The sequence below is a fragment of the Lutjanus erythropterus genome, chromosome 9, assembly GCF_056507025.1.
Source record: "Lutjanus erythropterus isolate fLutEry1 chromosome 9, fLutEry1.hap2, whole genome shotgun sequence".
NCBI classification, from domain to species: domain Eukaryota; kingdom Metazoa; phylum Chordata; class Actinopteri; order Lutjaniformes; family Lutjanidae; genus Lutjanus; species Lutjanus erythropterus.
The window spans coordinates 22450443-22470486 of NC_139325.1; the positions used below are offsets into that span (position 1 = coordinate 22450443).

The window sequence follows — 20044 nt, forward strand, 5'->3', positions numbered from 1 at the left end:
GCAATGCTAGTTGAAAAATAAAATAAACCATATCATAACCAAGTGTAAAATAATGTAACAGTTATTTTAAATGACAACTGACAGTGTTTAGTAGCCTGAATGAAGGGCTTAAAGCAGTGTTTTTCAAACTTATTGTGCCAAAGGACAAGCCAAAATCTAAAGGCACACTTGTATTCATATTCACAGTACGCAATCAGAGTGTGGCTGGTGCCGATCAATCAGTGCTTTTGATGTGTCACACTCTAATAATTCCCATTATCTGGCAAACATCAAAAACTGGGATTCGTTTTGATGGATTTTTCGGGGGTACAGAATTTACCTCCAAGTGGGGAAATGAGTACATGCAACATACTGCATTATTAGATTACAGTGAATTCTCTGGACAGAACATGGTCAGAGAACATGGTGAAAAATATGCACCTCACCACCAGTTGCACGAGAAATGGGAACACTGAACAGGAAAATGCTTTAAAAAAGAAAACAGCCATTCTCAGCCCAAACAATGCCTTGGTGGGTCTCAACTCAAATCCTAAGACTGAAAGAGAGAGGAAAAGAGGAAGGGAGTTGTTCCTAGATAAATATATGGTAATGGGTTATAATGACGCTTAATGACAGACAAGAGCTTCCTACTGAACACAAGGGAAGAGAGGAACAAACAAACGATGACAACAATCTTGACAGTTGTGTCCACCATCTTGTGAGGCCTGAGGTTGTGACGTATGTGACGATGGTAACGGCACTCGGGGCCCCTGCTCCCATTTCTTCACCCATTGTCCAGAGAGAAAGTCAGCAGCACTTTTAGGCTTTCACTAAAATCACTCACATATCCACTCAAAGCATTATATCTGTGACTTTAAAGGATCTTCACTTATCACAAATTATCCTGATTCAACACTGAGGTAAGTAACATTATACTTTTTATACAAAATACAACTTTTTTTTTCTTAAATTATCAATATTAACATAGTGCCTTGACTTTGCAATTACTTATCAGTCCATCCCAATTTATATGGGTATAGTCAGTGTATTACCTACAGACACTGTCAGACAGCCTTTTCCAAAGGGAAACTGCCGTCATGTAAGCCAAATATTGCTCTCTCCAAAGCGGCCAGACTCCACTGAAACATTTCCACGTCATTTTACTTTGCAGAACACAGGAGCTGCGATGTGATGTGTGTTTGTGTTGTGACGCTCTGAACCATCCAGACGTGTTAGACACTTTAAGAGGTTAAGAGGTGTGCTGAGCTGTCATTATCATGTTTAACTTGACTGGTACAGTTGTTTCACGCACTTGCAGTTTCAGTGCAACTTGCCCTTGGCATTTATAATTAAAATTTCACGTGAGGGTGCAAAATACTAAACTAAAGGTGCAATGTATGCTTTTTCTCCCTGAACCAGATCTGTGTCAGATAAACATACAAAACGTATTGACCTGTTTATGACAATTATTCATAAAATGTTTGAGAGCCATGCAAATTGAGGATGTTTAACAGGAGAGACAAAAAAGTGTTGGCAGGTATGGAGAAGTCAGTCTGATGGCAAGCTAAAACGGTGAAAATATTTTAAATATAGGGTCTGCTTAAACTGATATTGATTTGTTTTGGTGGGCCTTTTTTCAAACGGTTCATTGCTTTTTCAGCAGTTCATTGCTTAGTGCTTCAGTGCTGTTACTCTTCTCTGCAACCTGGGAACATTCTGACTGTCATCTGTTGAAGGTAATAGTCTGTTGAAAACCTTGTACAACCCTACTTCAAATAATCTTAACTATTCCTTTAAGAGGTTGCTAATCAGAATTATGTGTCATGATGTAGGTGAAAGAAAGAAGAAGAGGCTGCATGCAAAATCACTTCTGGTTCTCTGACAAAGGAATTAAAACCAACCATGACAACCAAGATGGAAACACTCGACCCTTCAGCCCTGTCAGATGTCACTGCTGCTGTCACCTACAACCCTAAATCTGAGACAGTGACCTTACCAGGAGGGGTCGTGTCAGTGGCAGGCCTCACCGTGGTGACCGGGGGCGCTGAGCTGTCCTGTGGATCCTGCATGTTGGCCTTCGGGTTTTGGGGAACTCTCATCGGCTTCAGTTGCGTAGCTGTGGGGCTGTGGGACCAACTGAACCACATTAAAGGGGGAACCTCTCACTTACTTGGACTAGGGTTTGTGATTCTGGCCCTCAGTTTCGTGATGGTAGGAGGTGTGGCGGCATTTTACCTGCTGACAAAGAAGAAGAGAGAGATGACGCGGGAGGCGAGAGAGGATGGAAAAGAAGTTCTCGTAGAGAGTGGGAGGGTAATTAAAAAAGTCACAGTATGAAAATGAGAAACTGGTGACAGACATATAAGAGAAATGGATAACAACTCTGCAAATAATTCTGAATGGACTGTAAATGACACAGCCTGGGCAGGAAAACCATTCTTCTTGTGTTTCTTTTATAAAACAAGTTCCCTCCATGTCAAACCCAAGTTATATCTCCTGCTTTTCACTTCCAGTCAATCTAAATTATGTAGAAAAAAATGGATCAGTGCATGACTTTAACAAATTCCCTCCATTTCGAGCTGCTTTCTACTTTTACTCCAAGACATTTGAAGGAAACATTTGTTGCTTTTTATTGAACAATATCTTATGAACAGTTACTACTTACTTTGATTATCAAGATTGCGCATTCAAAAATTATGAGATTTACTATAGATTAAATCTAACAGTAAAGAGTATATAAAATACTTAAAGTGATAGTTCACCCAAAAATGAAATTTCACTCAATATCTACTCACCCCTGTGCTGATGTGAGGATGGGTGAAGATCTCCAGTTCACAAAACACTCCTGGAGCTTCAGTGGAAAACAGTGTTGCAGCCAAATCCAGTACAACTGAAGTGAGCAGTGACCAGTTTTAAAATGAAAAAAAAAGAACATAAAAAACCCACAAAATGTCTCCATACTGCTTGTGTGGTGTAATCAAAGTGTCCATAAGCCGCAACTTTAAAATTGGACCCAAAAAGACGCCATTTACAGGTAGCATGTAAACACAGACGTGAAGGTATCGCGAGATCGCGTATATCTCATGGAGACATTTTTGTTTTTTTGTGTTCTTTTCAATTGTACTGGATTTGGCCGCAACGCTGCTTTCTGCTGAAGCTCTGGGAGTGTTTTGTGAACTGGAGATCTTCACCCATCCTCACATCAGCACAGGGGTGAGTAGATATTGAGTGAAATTTCATTTTTGGGTGAAATATCACTTTATGCTTAGCTTTGTTCAGCTTCAAAATGTTGTTTTTGTTTAGTTTTTTTAATATATGAATGTATGCATCTAATAATAATTCAGTATAATTTAATATTCTGAAGGTTGCTGCCTGATGTATACTTTATTTTTGAAGTAAAATTATGAATACAGGACATTTACTTGTAATGTTTTTATGTTAAGGTATTGCTACTTTAATTCAAGTAGGTATGTTGTAGTACTTCTTCCACCATTGCCTACCACAGTTTTTTACCCATGATGCCAGTATTTTGTTTTGTTCTCACTACTGGTAGTTTTGCATGTACTATGTAGACAGGCCTTGGACAGTACATAATAAATGGACTACATTTAAAATGTTTGTGTTTGTGTATGAGAGCCATATGACAAGAGAAGGGCAGAGAGAGATAAAAGTGTTTAAGAAACCTTTCCTCCGCTCTCACTGTGTATATGTTCACAGGCATATGAAGTGAGCTTAACACGTTTCCAGTTAATGTTTCAGACAGGAGTCGGCTTTTAAAATTTGCACTCGGAGCAATTGTGAAACTGTGATTAATTCGATTAAACACAACAAATTCAACTATGTGGTAATAAATCTGAAAATGATGAAATATCATTAATAAGATATTGTAGAAATGAATCAGTACAGTTAGGAGAAGGCAAGATTTACTATAGTCAAACAATGTTAAGAAGGTCTCTGCACACCAGATGTTCCGTAAATGGAGGCATTCGCTGTCTTTAAATATATGTAGAAATGTGTGTATGCCGCCAGTATACCTGATGAAGGTCATTTGGACCGAAATGTCGTCGGATATTTAATAAATCACTAGAAAGCGAGACAGAGTCTTCAAGATTTACTATAGTACCATCAGCAGTAGACATTCTGACATACCATAATAAATGGCAGTATGATAGTAAAATATTAAATGGAATATAACCATCATTAATTCTGTTTTTTTACACCTGTTCTTTTCTTTTCGATTTGTCAAAATGTCATTTGTAAAAAAGGTAGTTACATTATCCCACATGTCAATAAGAAACAACATAGCAATAAGTCAACATATGAAGTACAACACAATAATTAATTCAGAAAACAAATACACAAAAGTAAAAGTACAGAGTCAAACACATTACAATAGACCCTTTTAACAGCCATATTTATATTAAATACTGTAAACAGAGGTGTTACCAGTTATACTAAATTAGGTCCTGCTGCATTTAGTGAGTCAACATGAACAGTAGCAGCACTCTGACTCTGTTTGACCTGAATGGAACAGAGACTTCTACATTCATCGTAATGAATACGACGCAGAAATGACAAGATTTGATCTCATAGGGCTACTGAGTGCAAGAGTCAACAGAGTAGAAACCAGAAAAACCGCAACAGAAATCATAAGGAGGTGAAATGTGTGAGTGGTTTACCTCCAGCTCCACCTGCTGGAATTGACACGAACTGTATATCATCCAATGACGTTCCTCCTCGCTGTGATTTACAGTAAATGCTGTTTTGTTTCACACTGTACCCCAGTGAGTGAAATAGTAACACCACCCCTTCTATCTAAGATGTTACATAATCATTATTTACAGCACATTTATTGTGACATAAAAACAAAGGGTTAAGTAACAAAAGCTACAAAAACATGGCTCAGTCGTCTCTTTTATCTGTTGATTTGGACTTGGCACCTGAACAACTTTATGCAAAATGGCACCTGAACAACTTTATGTAAAAGCAGCGTTAACACTGTTAACTCAATACTGTTCTAGTTACGGTGACTTGGGAGAAGTGACTAGTAGGTTCTACAGGTATGTGAGGTATTGCCATAAGTTTGACTTGGACGTGCAGTACTCAGGTCACCTGACAGACCCACTGCAGCCTCCTTGGTCACGTGTCACCGTTCAAGTTTCAGGAAACTTTTTTTTCCACTTCTGAAAACAAAACTGCCCACGTCCCGCCTTTCGTCGCCGCTGATTGGTTACAACAGAAAATTACAGCGCTCTGATTGGCCAGACCGCGGACTTGTCTGCGTTCGTCAGAATCAAACAACACCCCCTTCTTTAAACTCGTTTATGTGTAATTGATATCGTCCCCGAAGAAAACGGCTGGAATTTCAGCAATTTTGGAGCAGCGGATGAAATTTACGAAGGAGCCAGATGTTGAGGTGAGTTTGTAAAGCGGCAGCGGACCGGCACGACGACTCGGCTCGTTTTTTTTGTCAACTTACAACTTTGTAAACTTGCTGCCAAAGATCTCTCAAGGTGTCCACTGTCAGTCATGTTACTTATTTATACAGTATGTTCATCCAAGTGTGTCATTTTTTTTACGGTTCGTTATCTTCTTAGCTAACCAAAACGGATAAGTAGCCTAATTATGGACGCATATAACCTGTCGCTGTCATGATAAACGAATGTTAGTGTGTTTACATTTAACCGTTTGAACTTTTATGTGCTATTTGTGGTGCTGCTACACACACACACACACACACACACACACACACACGGCGCTCGGTTGGTGTGTATCTCTACGCTACACATTAAAGTTACATAATACGTATTGAATATACATAAATATGTAACAGAAGGAGCCACTGTCTCTTTCATATGTACAACTGTAGGTTAAATATCAGAGGATCTTTAACTCGCACTAGTGAGACAGAGACCAGTAGTTTTGAGCTACACCCTGTCATTAAACGCCTTGCCAAATATGTATGAACGAGTAAGACTGTAGGATTATTTTCAGTATCAATTAACCTGCTACTTACTAGCTTGATTAGCTAATCATTTTTACTGCAAGGTGTTTGGAAACAACAAAAAGTCCCCATCACAATTTCCTGAAGCTCAAGGTGACATCTTGAAGTTGCTTGTTGTTTTGTAATATTTGTCAAATATTTGTAAAAATTTATGTGGATCTCAGAAATTGAATATAATGTTCAAAAGTATGTGTATAATCAACTGAAACTGAAATCCACAGAGGCCTCCATGTTTCTCTGATGAATAATACTGTCTCTAGATCCTGCTTTTATGGATTTGCATGTTTTTTGCGCAAGTTCTGCAGCCGCCATAGGTTCTCCTTCGTGTTTGGAAGGGAATGTTTAAGTGCTAGATGCCACTAAATCCTGCATACTGTTCCTTTAAAGAGAAATCCATCCAGGAATGAATGTGTGACTTGGTGTGTGTTTAATCTTAACAGTATTTTCACATTTGTCTGTGAAGCCTGAAGTGGTACAAGTGGTAATAACTGATCTTTAATGAATATTTTTTTTAGTTTATACCATAACTTAAAACCAACCGTTGGAATTAAAATTTCATCCTTGCTGAATAGATGCTTTGTTTTTTGGTTTGCTGTTAAGCAAATAACATTAGTCACAGATTATAATAGCAGAAAATCATATGACCATATTCAACCAATTATAAGATCATAGTTGTTAGTTGGAAAAAATACATGTCTGAGCTTGAAGAGGGCGTAAAACAGTTGACTGCCCTCTTGCAGTTAAATGTACATGAAGTGTGGAAACGACTGATGATCATTACACAGTATATCATGATATTTTCTTCTTTCTTTCCCAGGATGGACCCTAAAACGCCCCCTGACATCCGATAAACTTCATAGTATAGAAATGTAGTCTTGGAGGGTGCTGCCCTTGTCAAGAACAAATTAAACATTAAGTTTTGCAGGATGTGTGGTGCTGGTGTTACCAGAAATGATAGACAGCTAGATAAACCAGTTGTATTAGTTGGTGAGGAAGTGTAATCAGAGCTGGTTCGTAGAGTTGAAAAATCACTTACCTTTGGTGTTGAGTTGGGTAAGCTGTTTTTACACTTAATACAGCAGATAAACACAATTGACTCATGGAGTGCAGCGAGAGGGTGCTGTGTGGGACAGGGGAGGTGGAGCTGGACCCCAACATTGTGAGTGAAGAGGCAGGAAAATTGTATTCAGAACTACAGGTAAAAGCAGCTCCTCAAATATTCTTATACTTTATTTGCCATGTTTTTCTGAATGGAATAATTATGTAGATGTATATTTATGCATATTGTACCTGTTTTCTCATTCTGCTGTTTTGCTCTATCACAGACAGTTATTGAGACCCATGGTGAAAGTGTGGTGGAGTCGCTGGTACCCATATTTGTGTGGGTCCTGGAAGGATTGGCCAGCTGCAAAGCCCAGCTGAGAGACCGGGAGGAAGAGGCTGAGAGAGAGAAAGCTGAGCAAGAAGCACTGCTAGAGAGGTACCAGGCAGAGAGAGCACTCAGGAAAGAAAGTCAAGAGGTGGGGATTGATGGATTGATGGATGGATTGATGGTGTACCGTGATTATGTATTTTAAAAAGCTGTGGAAGTATGTGGTTGTCTGTGCTCCGAGCTGTTAAAGTGTTTGTTTTCTTCAGAGGTATCTGGAGCTTGATGACCAAATTGAACAGGAAAGGAGAGCCATGAGGGGGAGGGAAAAGGAGAGAGAACGGAGAGAAAGAGATCTAGAGAAGAAAGCAAGAGAGCAAGCTGATCAGCGTGAGTATTTGAATATTAACTGTGACAAATGGCACATTAGCCATCTGTCTTCTGCATGTTATGATTAGATGCACTTTCAGTCTAAAGCTACGTGTTACGTTTTCTTGCAGTGGTGGCCTTGGAGGAGCAGAAGACGAATCTTGGTAGAGAGCTGAGCACACTGAAGCACACTCACAACAAGGTCAGATACAGCTGTTTAGTCTAAAAACTTGTGTGACTTCTTAAACACCCTGTTATACGATATTTAGCTGTTTTTTTTTGTCATTCTTCTTCTCACATAACACTGATGTTCTCTCCCTCAGTTGGCTCACACATATCGGGAACTCTTGGAAAAGAGAAAGGATTGTGAAAGAGATTCTCCTCTAAGGTTGTTCTTATTCAACACCCTTTATCTCAAAACATTTTCTTGTGCTGTAGATAGTGTGTCACATAGGAAAGTTCGAGGTTTCCCAAGCCATTCAAGAGCTACTGTGGGCAGAAGCCAACAACATTATCAAGAAATCCTACTCTAAGCCTGTCTCAATATTGAACTGAATACCACAATACTGCCTAACATTTCTGTAAACGTCACATGATACCAATAGTGTAGCAGTGTCTCTGTTTACCTTTAACAGTGATGCTAAGTACATTATATACTATATATCCCTATATGCACAGGACTAGTAGTATCTCTAGTAATTTCTAATAATTGCAGAGGTTGTCTGTGATATTAATCCTATGCGAATCTGCCATGTCTGCAATTTAAATATTTTACTGCAAATTATGTTCTATATTTTGCAGATCAGATCCTCTGAGTATTGGCGTCACAGTGATTTGAGTTTGTAATGTGTTTTGTGTTGTCAGGCACCTGAATAAGAATGAAATTTGATCTCAGCTCATATGTTGAACAGTACACAGCAGCTCTGTGAGATTGGCTAAATTAAGTTGAAGTTGCATGATGATGACAGAGGAAGTTAACTGCAAATGTGTATTTGTGCTTGTAACACATGCAGAAAATGGACAAAACAGCCTTGATCTGTATTATTAATTTGGGTGGTGAAAAACAGAAGCACCACTTCTGAAACGCTGATGTGAAACAGAGCCTTGACATCATATCTGGGGGACAATGTCTGTAAAATAAAATACAGCCTTTGCTTATGCTGAGAAAATGTGTTCCAAAAACCACAGACCTCCAAGTCACATGAGGTTATGTAATTGAGAAATGGCAGTTTGAGATTAATAATTTTGCAAATGTAAATTAAATTTAGCAAATTTTCCATGTTTTGTTGTTGTTAGATGAGACATTAATGTAAAGGGTATAACTCATTCGTAATAAAGCTTTAATTTCACTTTTGAGATTTTGTCTGAAAATGGTATTGGTAATTTTCAAAATATGATAGCAGTTATAGGTGTGTGTTGATAACAAGTAACAGGTTATAATTCAGTACTGTAAGAAAGAAGCATAAACTCATTGCATGTTGTGTTTAGGAATCATGTGCGTCCCAAGAATGCTGAATTTCCATCCAACCAAGTTTTGCCAGAATCCACTGAAAAGGTAAAAACATTCTCACTTCACACGTCTATAATTTCAGTAATGTTGACATTGCACAAGATGTTTGTCAGGGAAGTAGCTTTAGTTTCCTGCTCTTTTTTAGCAGATGATTCAAAGACCACATTCAAATTCCGGTCCCGCCTGTTTAGAAGATCTCCTAGCCAAGGAAGAAAAGTCAATTGAGATTGCAGTAAAGCCCACCGCAGATCACTTTGTCAATGACATCATAAGCTCCACTCCTGAGCTGAGGCAGTTTCGTGGCTTGGTGGATGCAAGGTAATGATCTGAGACTATATGCTAATTTTTGTTGGAGATTCCAGTGAAAAGTCTGTGTTAACTTTATCTCACTGAAATCAAAGCTTCACATTTTTCCTCACATTTCTTACTTTTTTTTTTTTTTTGTATCTCATCTTCATCAGCACTCCAGTTGCCAGGCACACCACCACAGAGCCACCCAGAGATGAGGTGGAGACCAGCCTAGAGGATCAGATGGGGGAGGTGGAAGAGAAGGAACACAAAGTAGAAGAGGAGCAGGGAGGAGAGAAGCAGGGAAAAGAGGAGGAGGAGGAGGTGGAGGAAGATGACAGTATGGAGTGGGAGCTGCGCAACACCGACTCTGTGTTTTCTGAACTGTCAGAGCTGAGTCGGGACTATGTGGAGAGTGTAGACCACGGGGCCAGTGTCAGAGGTAAACTCATCAGGAAAACATGTTTAAAGGACAGGTCTGTTATTTTGAGGTTTTTATATGATTCTGTAGCTTCTCAGTAGCATTTCTTATGTATTTGTCTTGGAGCTGCAACAATGAATCGATTAATTATAAAACTGAGTATTTTTTTTTAAGAGAAAAAGACAAAATTCTCCTCCCGAATGTGAATATATTCTGGTTTCTTTGCTCCTCTGTGACAGTAACTGCATATTTTTGGTTTGTGGACAAAACAAGACATTTGAGGCTGTCAGTGTGGGCTTTGGGAAACACTAATCAACATATTTAACCATTTTCTGTCATATTATAGGCAAACAACTATAATCAATTAATAGAGTAAGATTAATTGACTATGAAAATAATTGTTACTTGCAGCCCAACTCTGAACAATTATGTACATATTTTAGCTTGAAAATGCTATTTTCCCAAGCCCCTCTAAAAAATTTTTCCTACATGACCTGATGTAGAATCCTGCATCATCATGTCGCTACATATAAACCCCCTAGGCTGAGGAAGGGGAGGGGAGGACATCAACGCTGTAACCTACTTCACTGTTTCTTGCAGAGTGGAAGTTCCCAGTTGAAAAACCCAGAAAAGAACAAAGATGGAATCACCCTTTAAAGACCTGTGTCACAAACCTAGTTAATGTACTTTCCTTTCATCTTAATCAGGTTTAAAGGGACAGTGCGCCCCCAAAATTAAAACAAAACATATTTTTCAAATGTCTCTTCCCAGAAATAATGACCTGGTTGCTCAAAATCTTCTACAGACCTTGCTGTGAGCCGTTTCATGTAGAAAGTGCTTTCTACAGTAGATTCTACAGAACTACTCTCCTTCTGCTAGAAACAAAGTAGTTCCTCCATGAAACTAACTGCCCAGAGATTAGCAAGTTATCGTTTTGTAACCCTCAGTTAGGTAGTTGTTTACTCACTGGAGAGCAAAAACCAAAAAGTGCCTCAATAACAAAACAAATATCTTAATAACAATGTATTGTATTAGATGCAGCTTTGAAACACAAAGTAAGTGATCACAGACATCGGGAGCTGACAGAAAGTTGGTTTCTCAAAATAATGTGAAATGGTGAGAAACTATTTATACCCAGCTAACATGAGGTGCGAGTACGTCAGTGAAAAAAGTAACTTACTGTAGGTTTCAGAAAGCTTTACTTCCCTTTTTTTTTTACAGTTGTGGATGTGAATGAAAAGTTATTAGTAATTCCAGCTAGACTTATATTTCCCTAAGTGTTCTCTGTGTGTTCAAGAATGTTTTAATATTTTTTTTTTTCCTGTGCAGGCAGTACAGACCAGTTTGAGGAGATTCTTTCTCAGTATGAGGAACTGAAAGTCATCCAGTGAGTCCTATATTTAATTTCTCTAACCTTTTATGACTAGTTCTATGTGCTTTTGATGTGCAGGGGATTTTCCAGACACTTGAGTACAGTACAGTTTCTTTCTTCTGCGCAAACAAATCACTAAGGAGGAGGAGAAAATATTCCAATCACCAATTTGTTGGAACTGTTTCCTCTCTTTATCAAGCGACTCAGTTTCTTTATAATCTTAAAGTATTCATCTTTTGCTCTATTTCTTTTTTTCAGCGAAATGACTGAAGCTGCCCGTAAGAATTTGATATCCCGGGTGGTGGAGCTGACTGATGACCGCTCAGCTCTTAAACTGGAAGTATCGACTCTTCAGGAAACAGTCTCACGACTAGAGGGGCGGATGAAGGAGAAGGAGGAGGAAACTAAGAGGTGTAGAAGATTGTTTTCCTATTTCAGTAGTTTGAAAATTCTTCACCTTTTTGGGAAAATAATTGCATTTACCCCATTAAAGTTATTACTGTGTATTCTGCTGTTATAATAATGTTGTGCTTTATATCCGCTGTTTTTCATAGACTTCGGAAAGAACTGGAAATATTCCAATCTGAGGATCCTGATGTAAGGAGACAGTATCATTTTCAAACTTTTATCTACTGTATTACAAAGATGTAGTACTACAGTAACATAAAAAAAATATTCACAGGAAATTCATATCACAATCTCACTGTCACTAATCACAATTTGATTTTTAAATTATTTTTGCATATTGTTCAGCCCTTGTGAAACCGGTGCATAAACATCATTAAATAGCAAACATCTGTCCATTCAGGCCTCTCTACCCACATCCATGCGCCACTTCTCCCGTTCTGAAATGGCTCGTGTGGTTATGGAGAAGAACCAATACAAGCAGCGTCTGTTTGAGCTGCAGGAGGCAATGAGACGTAGTCAGACACTGAGGTAATAGTTGTGTTTATATATTTTTAAATATAGGTTTATTTCTGTCCCAACAAAGAGCTTACAATTTGGCCAGAATATGGATGATCATGTTTCAGGTTTTTGTCTCGTACGTCAGTTAATGTTTTTTTCTTTTTTTGGTAGAGCATCAAAGGAGGAGAGATTAACAATGGACAAAAGCGCAAGTGTTTGGAGAAAGTAAGTGTTTGTCTTATCTGGAATCTCAACTTCTATTGTCATCTTCCTGTCAATTAAAATTGCAATGAAATTAATGTCATAAAACAAAAAGTTGGCTGGTGCAGCTTTGCTCCTCAAGAAAACAGAGGTAGCCTGGTCCTTGTGCCTGTGCTACAAAACCAGTGGAAATGAGGCACAGCAGCATTTGGTCTCTGAAATTGTCGTCAGAATAAAATTATTTATCTATTTGGTTGTAATTAGTTTGAAGTACTTGAATATGCAGAGTTGGAAGCTTAGGAGAGCTGCTTCAAGGCACAAAGACTGTTCCTTAAGATGGCTGCAAGGCAACCTGAGCACTGTGAGTGTTTGAATAGGTGAACAAAATATTCCTGAGAGGGAAGAATTTTTCCTCTTTTTGTTAGTAAATCACCTTGGTATGAGAACAATTGAAATAAAGAACTGTGTTAAGTAATTGCAAATTTGGTAATATGCTGTAGTTGTAGTGTAGACATTTTATGGTCTGTATGAAATAATTATTTTTTATTTTTTATTAAAGGTTCAACCGCTTCTTTGGCCTGACCAAGGACCCCTTAATCCCACCACCTGCCTCTGCATTTGTCCTGCCGACTTCTCCATCAGTCACTCGCCCTCCTCTGGGGTCTCCACAGCCACCAGCTGTCAGTCAAACTCATGCTGGGTAAGCGGGGACATGTCGCTCTTGTATATGCTCCACAAAATTGACTAATCATTAAAGACTCAGTTGAGCTGATTTTAACACCAGAAGCACTCTCTCTAGATCTGCTTCTCCTGCTGTTCTCTCCCCTCGTGTCAGGAGGAGAGAACTCTACAGAGAAATTCGCTCGCACATTTGGGCATCGCTTGGAAAACGGCAGATACATGGCTGGGGCACACCGCTGGCAAACACACAGGTAGTGGAAACGCACACATGGGCGCAATGTAAATCTGAATTAAGGCTGGTTGATGACTACCGAACTGGCGTATGATGATGTCCACAGTGAAACATCGGCAATGGACGATGACATTGTTGTTTGTCCGCTTTTCTGATGTCCCATAGAAGAGCCTACTTGCTCACCAGCTGTGGTCACTGCGTCCCTCCACTGCTGCTCTGACATTAACCTACAACTGTCTCACTCACACAGACACAATCAGACATCGCAGCTGTTGGTTGAGAGTGTGTTGTGGAGCAGCCGCTGTTACTCTGCAGACCATTACATTAGCAAAATAAAATGACAAATATTGTCCCCAGAAAACAACCAGTTCCACAACCCTAATGACATTCTTGACTGCCATTATCGTAGGAATCCCAGGAACCTGTCCCAGAGCCTAAAGATGTGCCTGTTCTAATGCAGCTCAGACTGTTGGATCAAAGAGACTCCACAGCTAAGGTAGATCTTTTCACTGTGAAACATCTTCAACACAAGAACCTAACAGCCTCTGCGTCATACCTCTGCTGCATTTAATAAACATGGTATTTTTCTCTTCAGCTGAACTGTGCAGTTGCAGTCACACCTGAGATCTCAGGAGAGGCCACGGTAAGTCTGTTATTATCCTGATTCAATAGCGACTCCTACTCTAATCACCGTTTACAGTGCCACCCAACCATAACTAACACTTCCCAGGGACGCATTGTTTCATGCCACTCATCTTTTCAAACCCCATATCCGTCCCTCTCTGCCAGTGTTCTGTGTGGGTAGTTTCTGGGCCTGCCTTCAGCAGTGATATTACAGTGATTGATCCAGCACGGTCCAACACAGTACTGGATCAGTTCAACCTCCCTCCCACAGCTCCTGCTCTATGCATCTGTGCTGTGCCTCCCATAGGTCAGTGCCAGTACTGCAGCAGCTGCCTACAGACAACTTGTCAAATTCACTCGTGTTATCTCATCATACCACACTGACCATTTACTGGAAAACAACACTGCTTCCTTAGCCCTTCCTTTTGACACAGTCTTTCCTGTCTTGTTATGTCAGGTGACACTGGAGGGACTGTGTGGATTGGAACTCAGGAAGGAAGGTAGTCTTGCTGAATAAGCAGCTCACTTCAATAAATAACACTCTCTCTGAGTGAGATTCTTGTTGGCAAAGCACTGTGACTGTCTGACTCTGTCTTTCTCCTTACTGTCTCTCTCACAGTATACTGGTACACTCAGCCTCTGCTGGCAGGGGGCGCTGTCTGAAGTCCGTTTCTCTCTCAGAGGGTGTTCATTCACTCACGTGAGTTCTATCTGCTCTGTGTTTGAAGCATACTTGTGTTAAATTATTAGCATGTAATTGTCTGTCTTAAAGTGACATTAAGCTATTTTCATGTCTTCATCCAGAAATCTTTGAGAATAAGCGACTTTTTGTTGACTCAATCTGACAGGTATTCCCAGGGTCAAGTTATAGCTGGTTTAGCTGATGGGACTTTAGCATTTTTCTCACACAGCTCAGGTAATGGTTTCTCCTCTTATAGTTATATCTGACTAGTTAAAGCTGGGGTCAGCGATTATGGAGAAAGATTGTTGATATTTGAACAGCCAAACAAAAACACACCTCCCCTCTGTGCTCCTTCAGAAACTGCCCTGCAAATTCATGGACAGGTACTGCCAGGGCAGCGACACTAACAACCAGCCTTATACGGCGTAAATTAACTAGTAAATTAACATTTCCTGACATATAAATCGCAGACATCACAAACATTAGCAAACAGGACTAAACAATACTGACTTACTGGTTCTGTTAAACATAGCAACACTAACCACCATTGGAAGGCCTTAATGATGGTAGCACAGCTCTTTGCTCTTGTCTGATCATAAAAGATCTTTAAAAAAAAAATCTGACCTTTTCCTTCTTGGCTGTTTCTTGGCCATCTCTCCTTGACAGTACAGTTACACATTAGCATGTGCCTGATTTACTGTCCATCTTGCTCCCACTGCCTCTTTTCTCCCCCTCCCCTTCCCTTTGTTCTGCATACGAACATGGATGCCACCTGTTGCTGATTGGCTGGAATAGTGAGAGGCTACAGATGAGGACAAAATTATTAGCCCCCCATGAAATTTAATTTTTTTTTCAATATTTTCCCAAGTGCTTTTTAACAGAGCAAGGAATTTTCAACATAGCATTTCTAAACATATTAGTTTTCTTTAGAAAGCGTAAATTATTTCTATTTGCACACAATAACAGAAGTATTTCAGAAAAAAAAAATTACCAGAGTCAATATGCTCTAAGCTTGTAAAATCAAGTTAAAACTGAGGGTTATCTTCCAATTTACACACAGTATAAAAACTTCAGTAATGCCAAAAACAAAAAAAAACAGTTCAGACTTGAGAAAGAGAATTGTTGATGCTCACAAAGCAGGAGAAGGATATACAAAGTTATCACAGCATTTCCAAGTGTCAAGAAGTGGAGTGAGAAGTATCATCGAGAAATTCAAAGAGAACTACACAGTACAAAACGAGGCTGGCAGAGGTAGGAAGCGAAAGGTTTCAAAGACTCTGGAAAGAAAACTAGTGAGAGATGTGTCTAAAGACCCCAGAACAACTGCCAAGACACTAGTGAATGACTTAGCCAAGTCGGGAATTGTAGACAGTCACTAGAGCTCTGCACAGGAATGGACTGTCAGGTTGCAGACCAAGAAAAACTCAAATTCTGCAGAAGAGACACCTTCAAGACAGACTGAAGTACAACCTGGAGAAAGATTATGCATACTGGAAGTGTGTCCTTTGATCGGATGAAACGAAACTAGAGCTCTTTAACCATAGAGACGTTGCTTATGTTTGGAGAAAGAACTGTGAATCTTGTCAAGATAGAAGGAATCATGAAGAAAGGAGGATATGTAAAGATTTTGAAAGAAAACCTCAAATAATCAGCAGCAAAACTGGGTCTGGGTTGTTGCTTTGTCTTCCAACACCCAAACTACACATCACTCCTGGTGAGGAACTACCTCCAGAAGACCAAAGTGAACATTACTGACTGTCCTGCATAAAGCCCTGACTTAAATCCCGGTGAAATTCTGTGGGGTGAACTGAAGACCAAGGTCCATGACAGAAGACCATCAGATCTGGAGGAGCTTGACAGATTTGCCAAAGAAGACTGGGCTGGGATTCCTCAGGAGACGTGTCTGAGACTTGTTGAAAACTATAACAAACGACTGCAGGCTGTTATTCAACAAAAATGATACAGAACCGACTATTAGCATCAGGGGTGCTAATAATTTTGACCCTGGTAGTTTTTGGTTTTTGTGAAATAGTTTTGTGTCTGTGTACAAAGTAAAATAATGTAAGCATCCAAAATAAAACTTTTGGAAAAGCTGTGTTAAAAGTTCCTTGCTCTGTTTAACAGCACTTGGGAGACGGTTTTAAAAAAATGAAATTTTCATAGGGGGGCTAATAATTTTGTTCTCATCTGTAGACGGCTAGCAGACTGTAAGGAGATAATCACTGAATTTGGAAAAACTGTATTGGATTAGAATCCCTGACCCCAGCTTTAATTAATCTTCATTTTGCGTGCTTCACAGACCTTAATGTTAAATGACATAAATAATGACTTAATGGGTTCTGTGATTAACAGGTGGCTGGAATCTACAGTCGCACTATGTGATGCCTCTTGGATCAAACCCTGTGCAGCCGATTCGTTGCTGCCTTGCAAAAGCCGGCCGGCTGTGGGTGGGATATTGGAACAAAGTCCACGTGGTTGACCTTGACAGCAAGAAGGTTGAGGTAAGAAACAGAGGAGGCGCCTATATTGTGTCTCATGTCCACACCTGTGTCTGAACTCACCATCATTATTCCTTATCTGACCTCACAGCAAACCTTCTCAGTGTCTGAACGCAGTGAGCAGCAGGTTCGTTTCCTGTGTGCTGGTGGAAGCGGTGTTTGGACATCCTGCCGACTCGACCCAATCCTGAGGCTGTTTGACTGGACCACAGGGCGACCGCTACAGGAAGTCGATTTTACTGCTTTGGTCACTAAAACATTAGGTGCTAAAACTTTTCTTTCATTACTAATGAATTTATTCAAATGTAAAATTCTACATTCACAGTAGGACATGCACAGTGTACTACAATATTACAGTATGTTTCAGCATAGTGTAATAATTTCCTATAATGTTAAGATAGAAATCTTTTTGTTTTATAGTACCTTTTGTCTTGCTGCTCTCAATTTTCTGATAAAGGAAAGAAATTTCATTGAGTGTTACTTGTGATTTTTTTTTCATATGTTAAACAGTCATATATTTTAGCAGCCCATGTGGTTTTTATAGTATGTGCAAGTTCCTCTGTGGGTGTGTGGCAGCAGTTTATAATCAAACTGATAAAATGTGCACCAGCTATAAAGTTTTAAAAGACCAGTTATTGTTAGAGCCAAGAGAATAAAATATCAATTAATGGACTACAAAATGCTGGATTTATTATTGACTGCTTTTATGCCACAACGAAATTCAAACTTTTAACTCTGTCCTACAGCTCAGCTAACACATTTCTCTCTCCCTCTGTAGGCCAAGCTTTCCTGACTCTCTCACCTCTCCAGATCTCATCTCTGGCAGTCATCTCTGGCCGTCTGTGGGTGGGCACTGGAGGTGGTGCCCTTTTCTCCATCCCATTATCCATAAGTGAGTTTTATTTACTCTGACAATACAAGAACTTGAATTTTATACTGTCAGAAATGTGTTCTGTCAAGTACTAACTATATCAATGACTGTCTACAGCATCAGAGGCTGTTTCCATCCCATATTGCTCCATTGCATCAGCCCAGCTGTGTTACCATGGACACAGACAAGCTGTCAGGTTCATCATTGCTGCACCTGGTAAGAATGAACCGAATGTGCTCGGTGTGTTCAGTAACATGTTAAAAGGATAGTTCAGATTATTTGAAGTGGGGAAGTATAATAGTACTTATGAATAGTCAGTGTATTACCTACAGCAGATGCCAGTTGACGTGTCCCCACTTTGGAGAAGCAGAGAGGAGCACCAGCATGGAAGCTAAGTACTGAACTTCTGGAGGCAGGGTCAGCAACAAAAGGTATTTTAGCAACATACAAAAAGTCCACCTTCAAAAAAATCAATATAATTTTAAGTGTATGCCATATTTTGAATATATTCACCACTTTAGTTTGCTGTCAGGCAGCCTTTTCTGACAGGAAACTGCAATTATGTAAGACAAATACTGCTCTCACCAAAACAATTGAACAGGCAAAATGAGTAATTTTACCTCAGAGCACCAGAGTTGCTGGTCCACCATTGCCTTGATCTGATAGTTTGTTTGGCATTTTAAAAGGTTGGTTTGGATTCGCCAAAGTCACACTGAAACAAAGTCACATAATATCACAAACAAACCAACAGATTAAGGCAGTGGTAGGCCAGCAACTTCCATATTCTGAGGTAAAATTACAGTTATTGCCTATGGAGTTTGCTTGGTTTGGTGAAAGCAATATTTGGTTTATATTTCTGTCAGAAAAGGCTGTCTGACAGCAAAGTAAAGTGATGGAAATATTTTAAATATAATATACACTTTTTTTGTTGGAATATTTTATGGCTGAAATACCTTTTGTTGCTGACCCTGTTCACAGCAGTACATTGCTCAGTTATCATACTGGTACCCCTCTCTGCTCATCCTAACTGAGCTCGCGTGCTGACTAGGATCTGCTGTAGTAATACACTGACTATCTATAAGTACCTCATTTAACCCCACAAAAATATTCCAAACTGTCTTTTTAATTTACATAATTATATTGGGGTCCACAGGTTGTTTGATCACCTCCCCTGGCAGCAGCACCGTCACTACCTCTCAGCTTATCCTCAGTGGAGGAGAGGGCTACATCAATTTCAGAATTGGTGAGTTAAAGAAAATCCCTCAGTGATGTCAAATTCATTAAAAATGTCTGATTGGCTCAGTGCTTTTATTTCCCATTTAGTAAGTGCGTAGTTTATTAAATACCTAACTGACCATTTCTGTACCACTTTTTCAGGAGATGATGCAAACGATGGATCGGTTGAGTTATCCCAAGCTACACCTCAGCGGTCTGAACGTAGTCACATGATCATCTGGCAGAGTCCCACCCCCTCAGTGCCCAGTCCGTCCCTCTGACATCACTGATCTCCAAGTTCTGCTCTTTTGTAATGAAATAAAGATGGAGCAGACATAAACTGCACACCAACAAAGCTCGAGACAACATTGAAAATGGTGCTTTCAAGGAACCGAATTAATCATCTTGATATCACAGCAATAAATATATATAAAATATATATATCTTAAATATATATACATATATGAGATATATACTGTTTCATCCCTGTTTACCTCATCTGTCTATTGACTGGATTATCCTAATGGATGATGATGCCTTACTGTGTGCCTTCTTCTGATTATATATCATTATTCTATAGAACTGGTCAGTAAGTCAGCTGCCTGAGTGTTAAAAGCTCATTTTTTACCTTTGCACTAATGTTCAGTTTCCATGACATACAGCTCTGTGATGCATTTTTCTACCAGAATCCTGTTGATACAATTTTGTTGTTGAACATGTAGATTTGTCATTTACATCTTCATTCCACTGAGGGGGCATAAAGTCTTTCTGTCATATATTTTGATCATAGTTTAACTTAATAATGTGGCTGTTATTGAAGCT

General features: G+C 39.4%; 2 protein-coding genes across 4 annotated transcripts; both read left to right on the plus strand.

Annotated features, from left to right (window-relative positions):
- The first annotated feature begins 126 nt into the window (after positions 1–126).
- LOC146321459 (uncharacterized) lies at positions 127–2506 on the plus strand. The gene is made up of 3 exons (XM_084725685.1): positions 127–899; positions 1151–1235; positions 1812–2506. The coding sequence occupies exon 3, from the start codon at positions 1882–1884 to the stop codon at positions 2314–2316; it is 435 nt and encodes a 144-aa protein (XP_084581811.1). The 5' UTR covers positions 127–899; positions 1151–1235; positions 1812–1881; the 3' UTR covers positions 2317–2506.
- A 2753-nt stretch (positions 2507–5259) lies between these two features.
- Positions 5260–19531, plus strand: LOC146321460 (C-Jun-amino-terminal kinase-interacting protein 4). Of its 3 annotated transcripts, none has more exons than XM_084726620.1 (28): positions 5260–5395; positions 6801–7181; positions 7309–7503; positions 7622–7742; positions 7853–7923; positions 8045–8109; positions 9210–9276; positions 9377–9549; positions 9693–9961; positions 11270–11327; positions 11571–11723; positions 11867–11909; positions 12121–12248; positions 12390–12443; positions 12979–13119; positions 13219–13351; positions 13742–13828; positions 13928–13975; positions 14122–14263; positions 14414–14456; positions 14576–14656; positions 14805–14872; positions 16991–17139; positions 17228–17399; positions 17915–18028; positions 18125–18223; positions 19161–19250; positions 19385–19531. In XM_084726620.1, the coding sequence occupies exons 2-28, from the start codon at positions 7083–7085 to the stop codon at positions 19501–19503; spliced, it is 2982 nt and encodes a 993-aa protein (XP_084582746.1). In that variant the 5' UTR covers positions 5260–5395; positions 6801–7082; the 3' UTR covers positions 19504–19531. The 3 variants fall into 3 exon arrangements, with proteins under 3 accessions (XP_084582746.1, XP_084582748.1, XP_084582747.1); XM_084726622.1 differs by having other exon boundaries at positions 13255–13351; XM_084726621.1 differs by having other exon boundaries at positions 9380–9549.
- Positions 19532–20044: the final 513 nt, after the last annotated feature.

Bases quoted from the DNA above. Each gene is read 5' to 3' on its own strand.
- LOC146321460 (XM_084726620.1), top strand. From the start codon at position 7,083: ATGGAGTGCAGCGAGAGGGTGCTGTGTGGGACAGGGGAGGTGGAGCTG. The intron at 7,743-7,852 runs GTGAGTATTTGA...GTTTTCTTGCAG, and splicing joins AAGAGAGCAAGCTGATCAGC to TGGTGGCCTTGGAGGAGCAG. The intron at 18,224-19,160 runs GTAAGAATGAAC...TGGGGTCCACAG, and splicing joins GTTCATCATTGCTGCACCTG to GTTGTTTGATCACCTCCCCT.
- LOC146321459 (XM_084725685.1), top strand. From the start codon at position 1,882: ATGACAACCAAGATGGAAACACTCGACCCTTCAGCCCTGTCAGATGTC.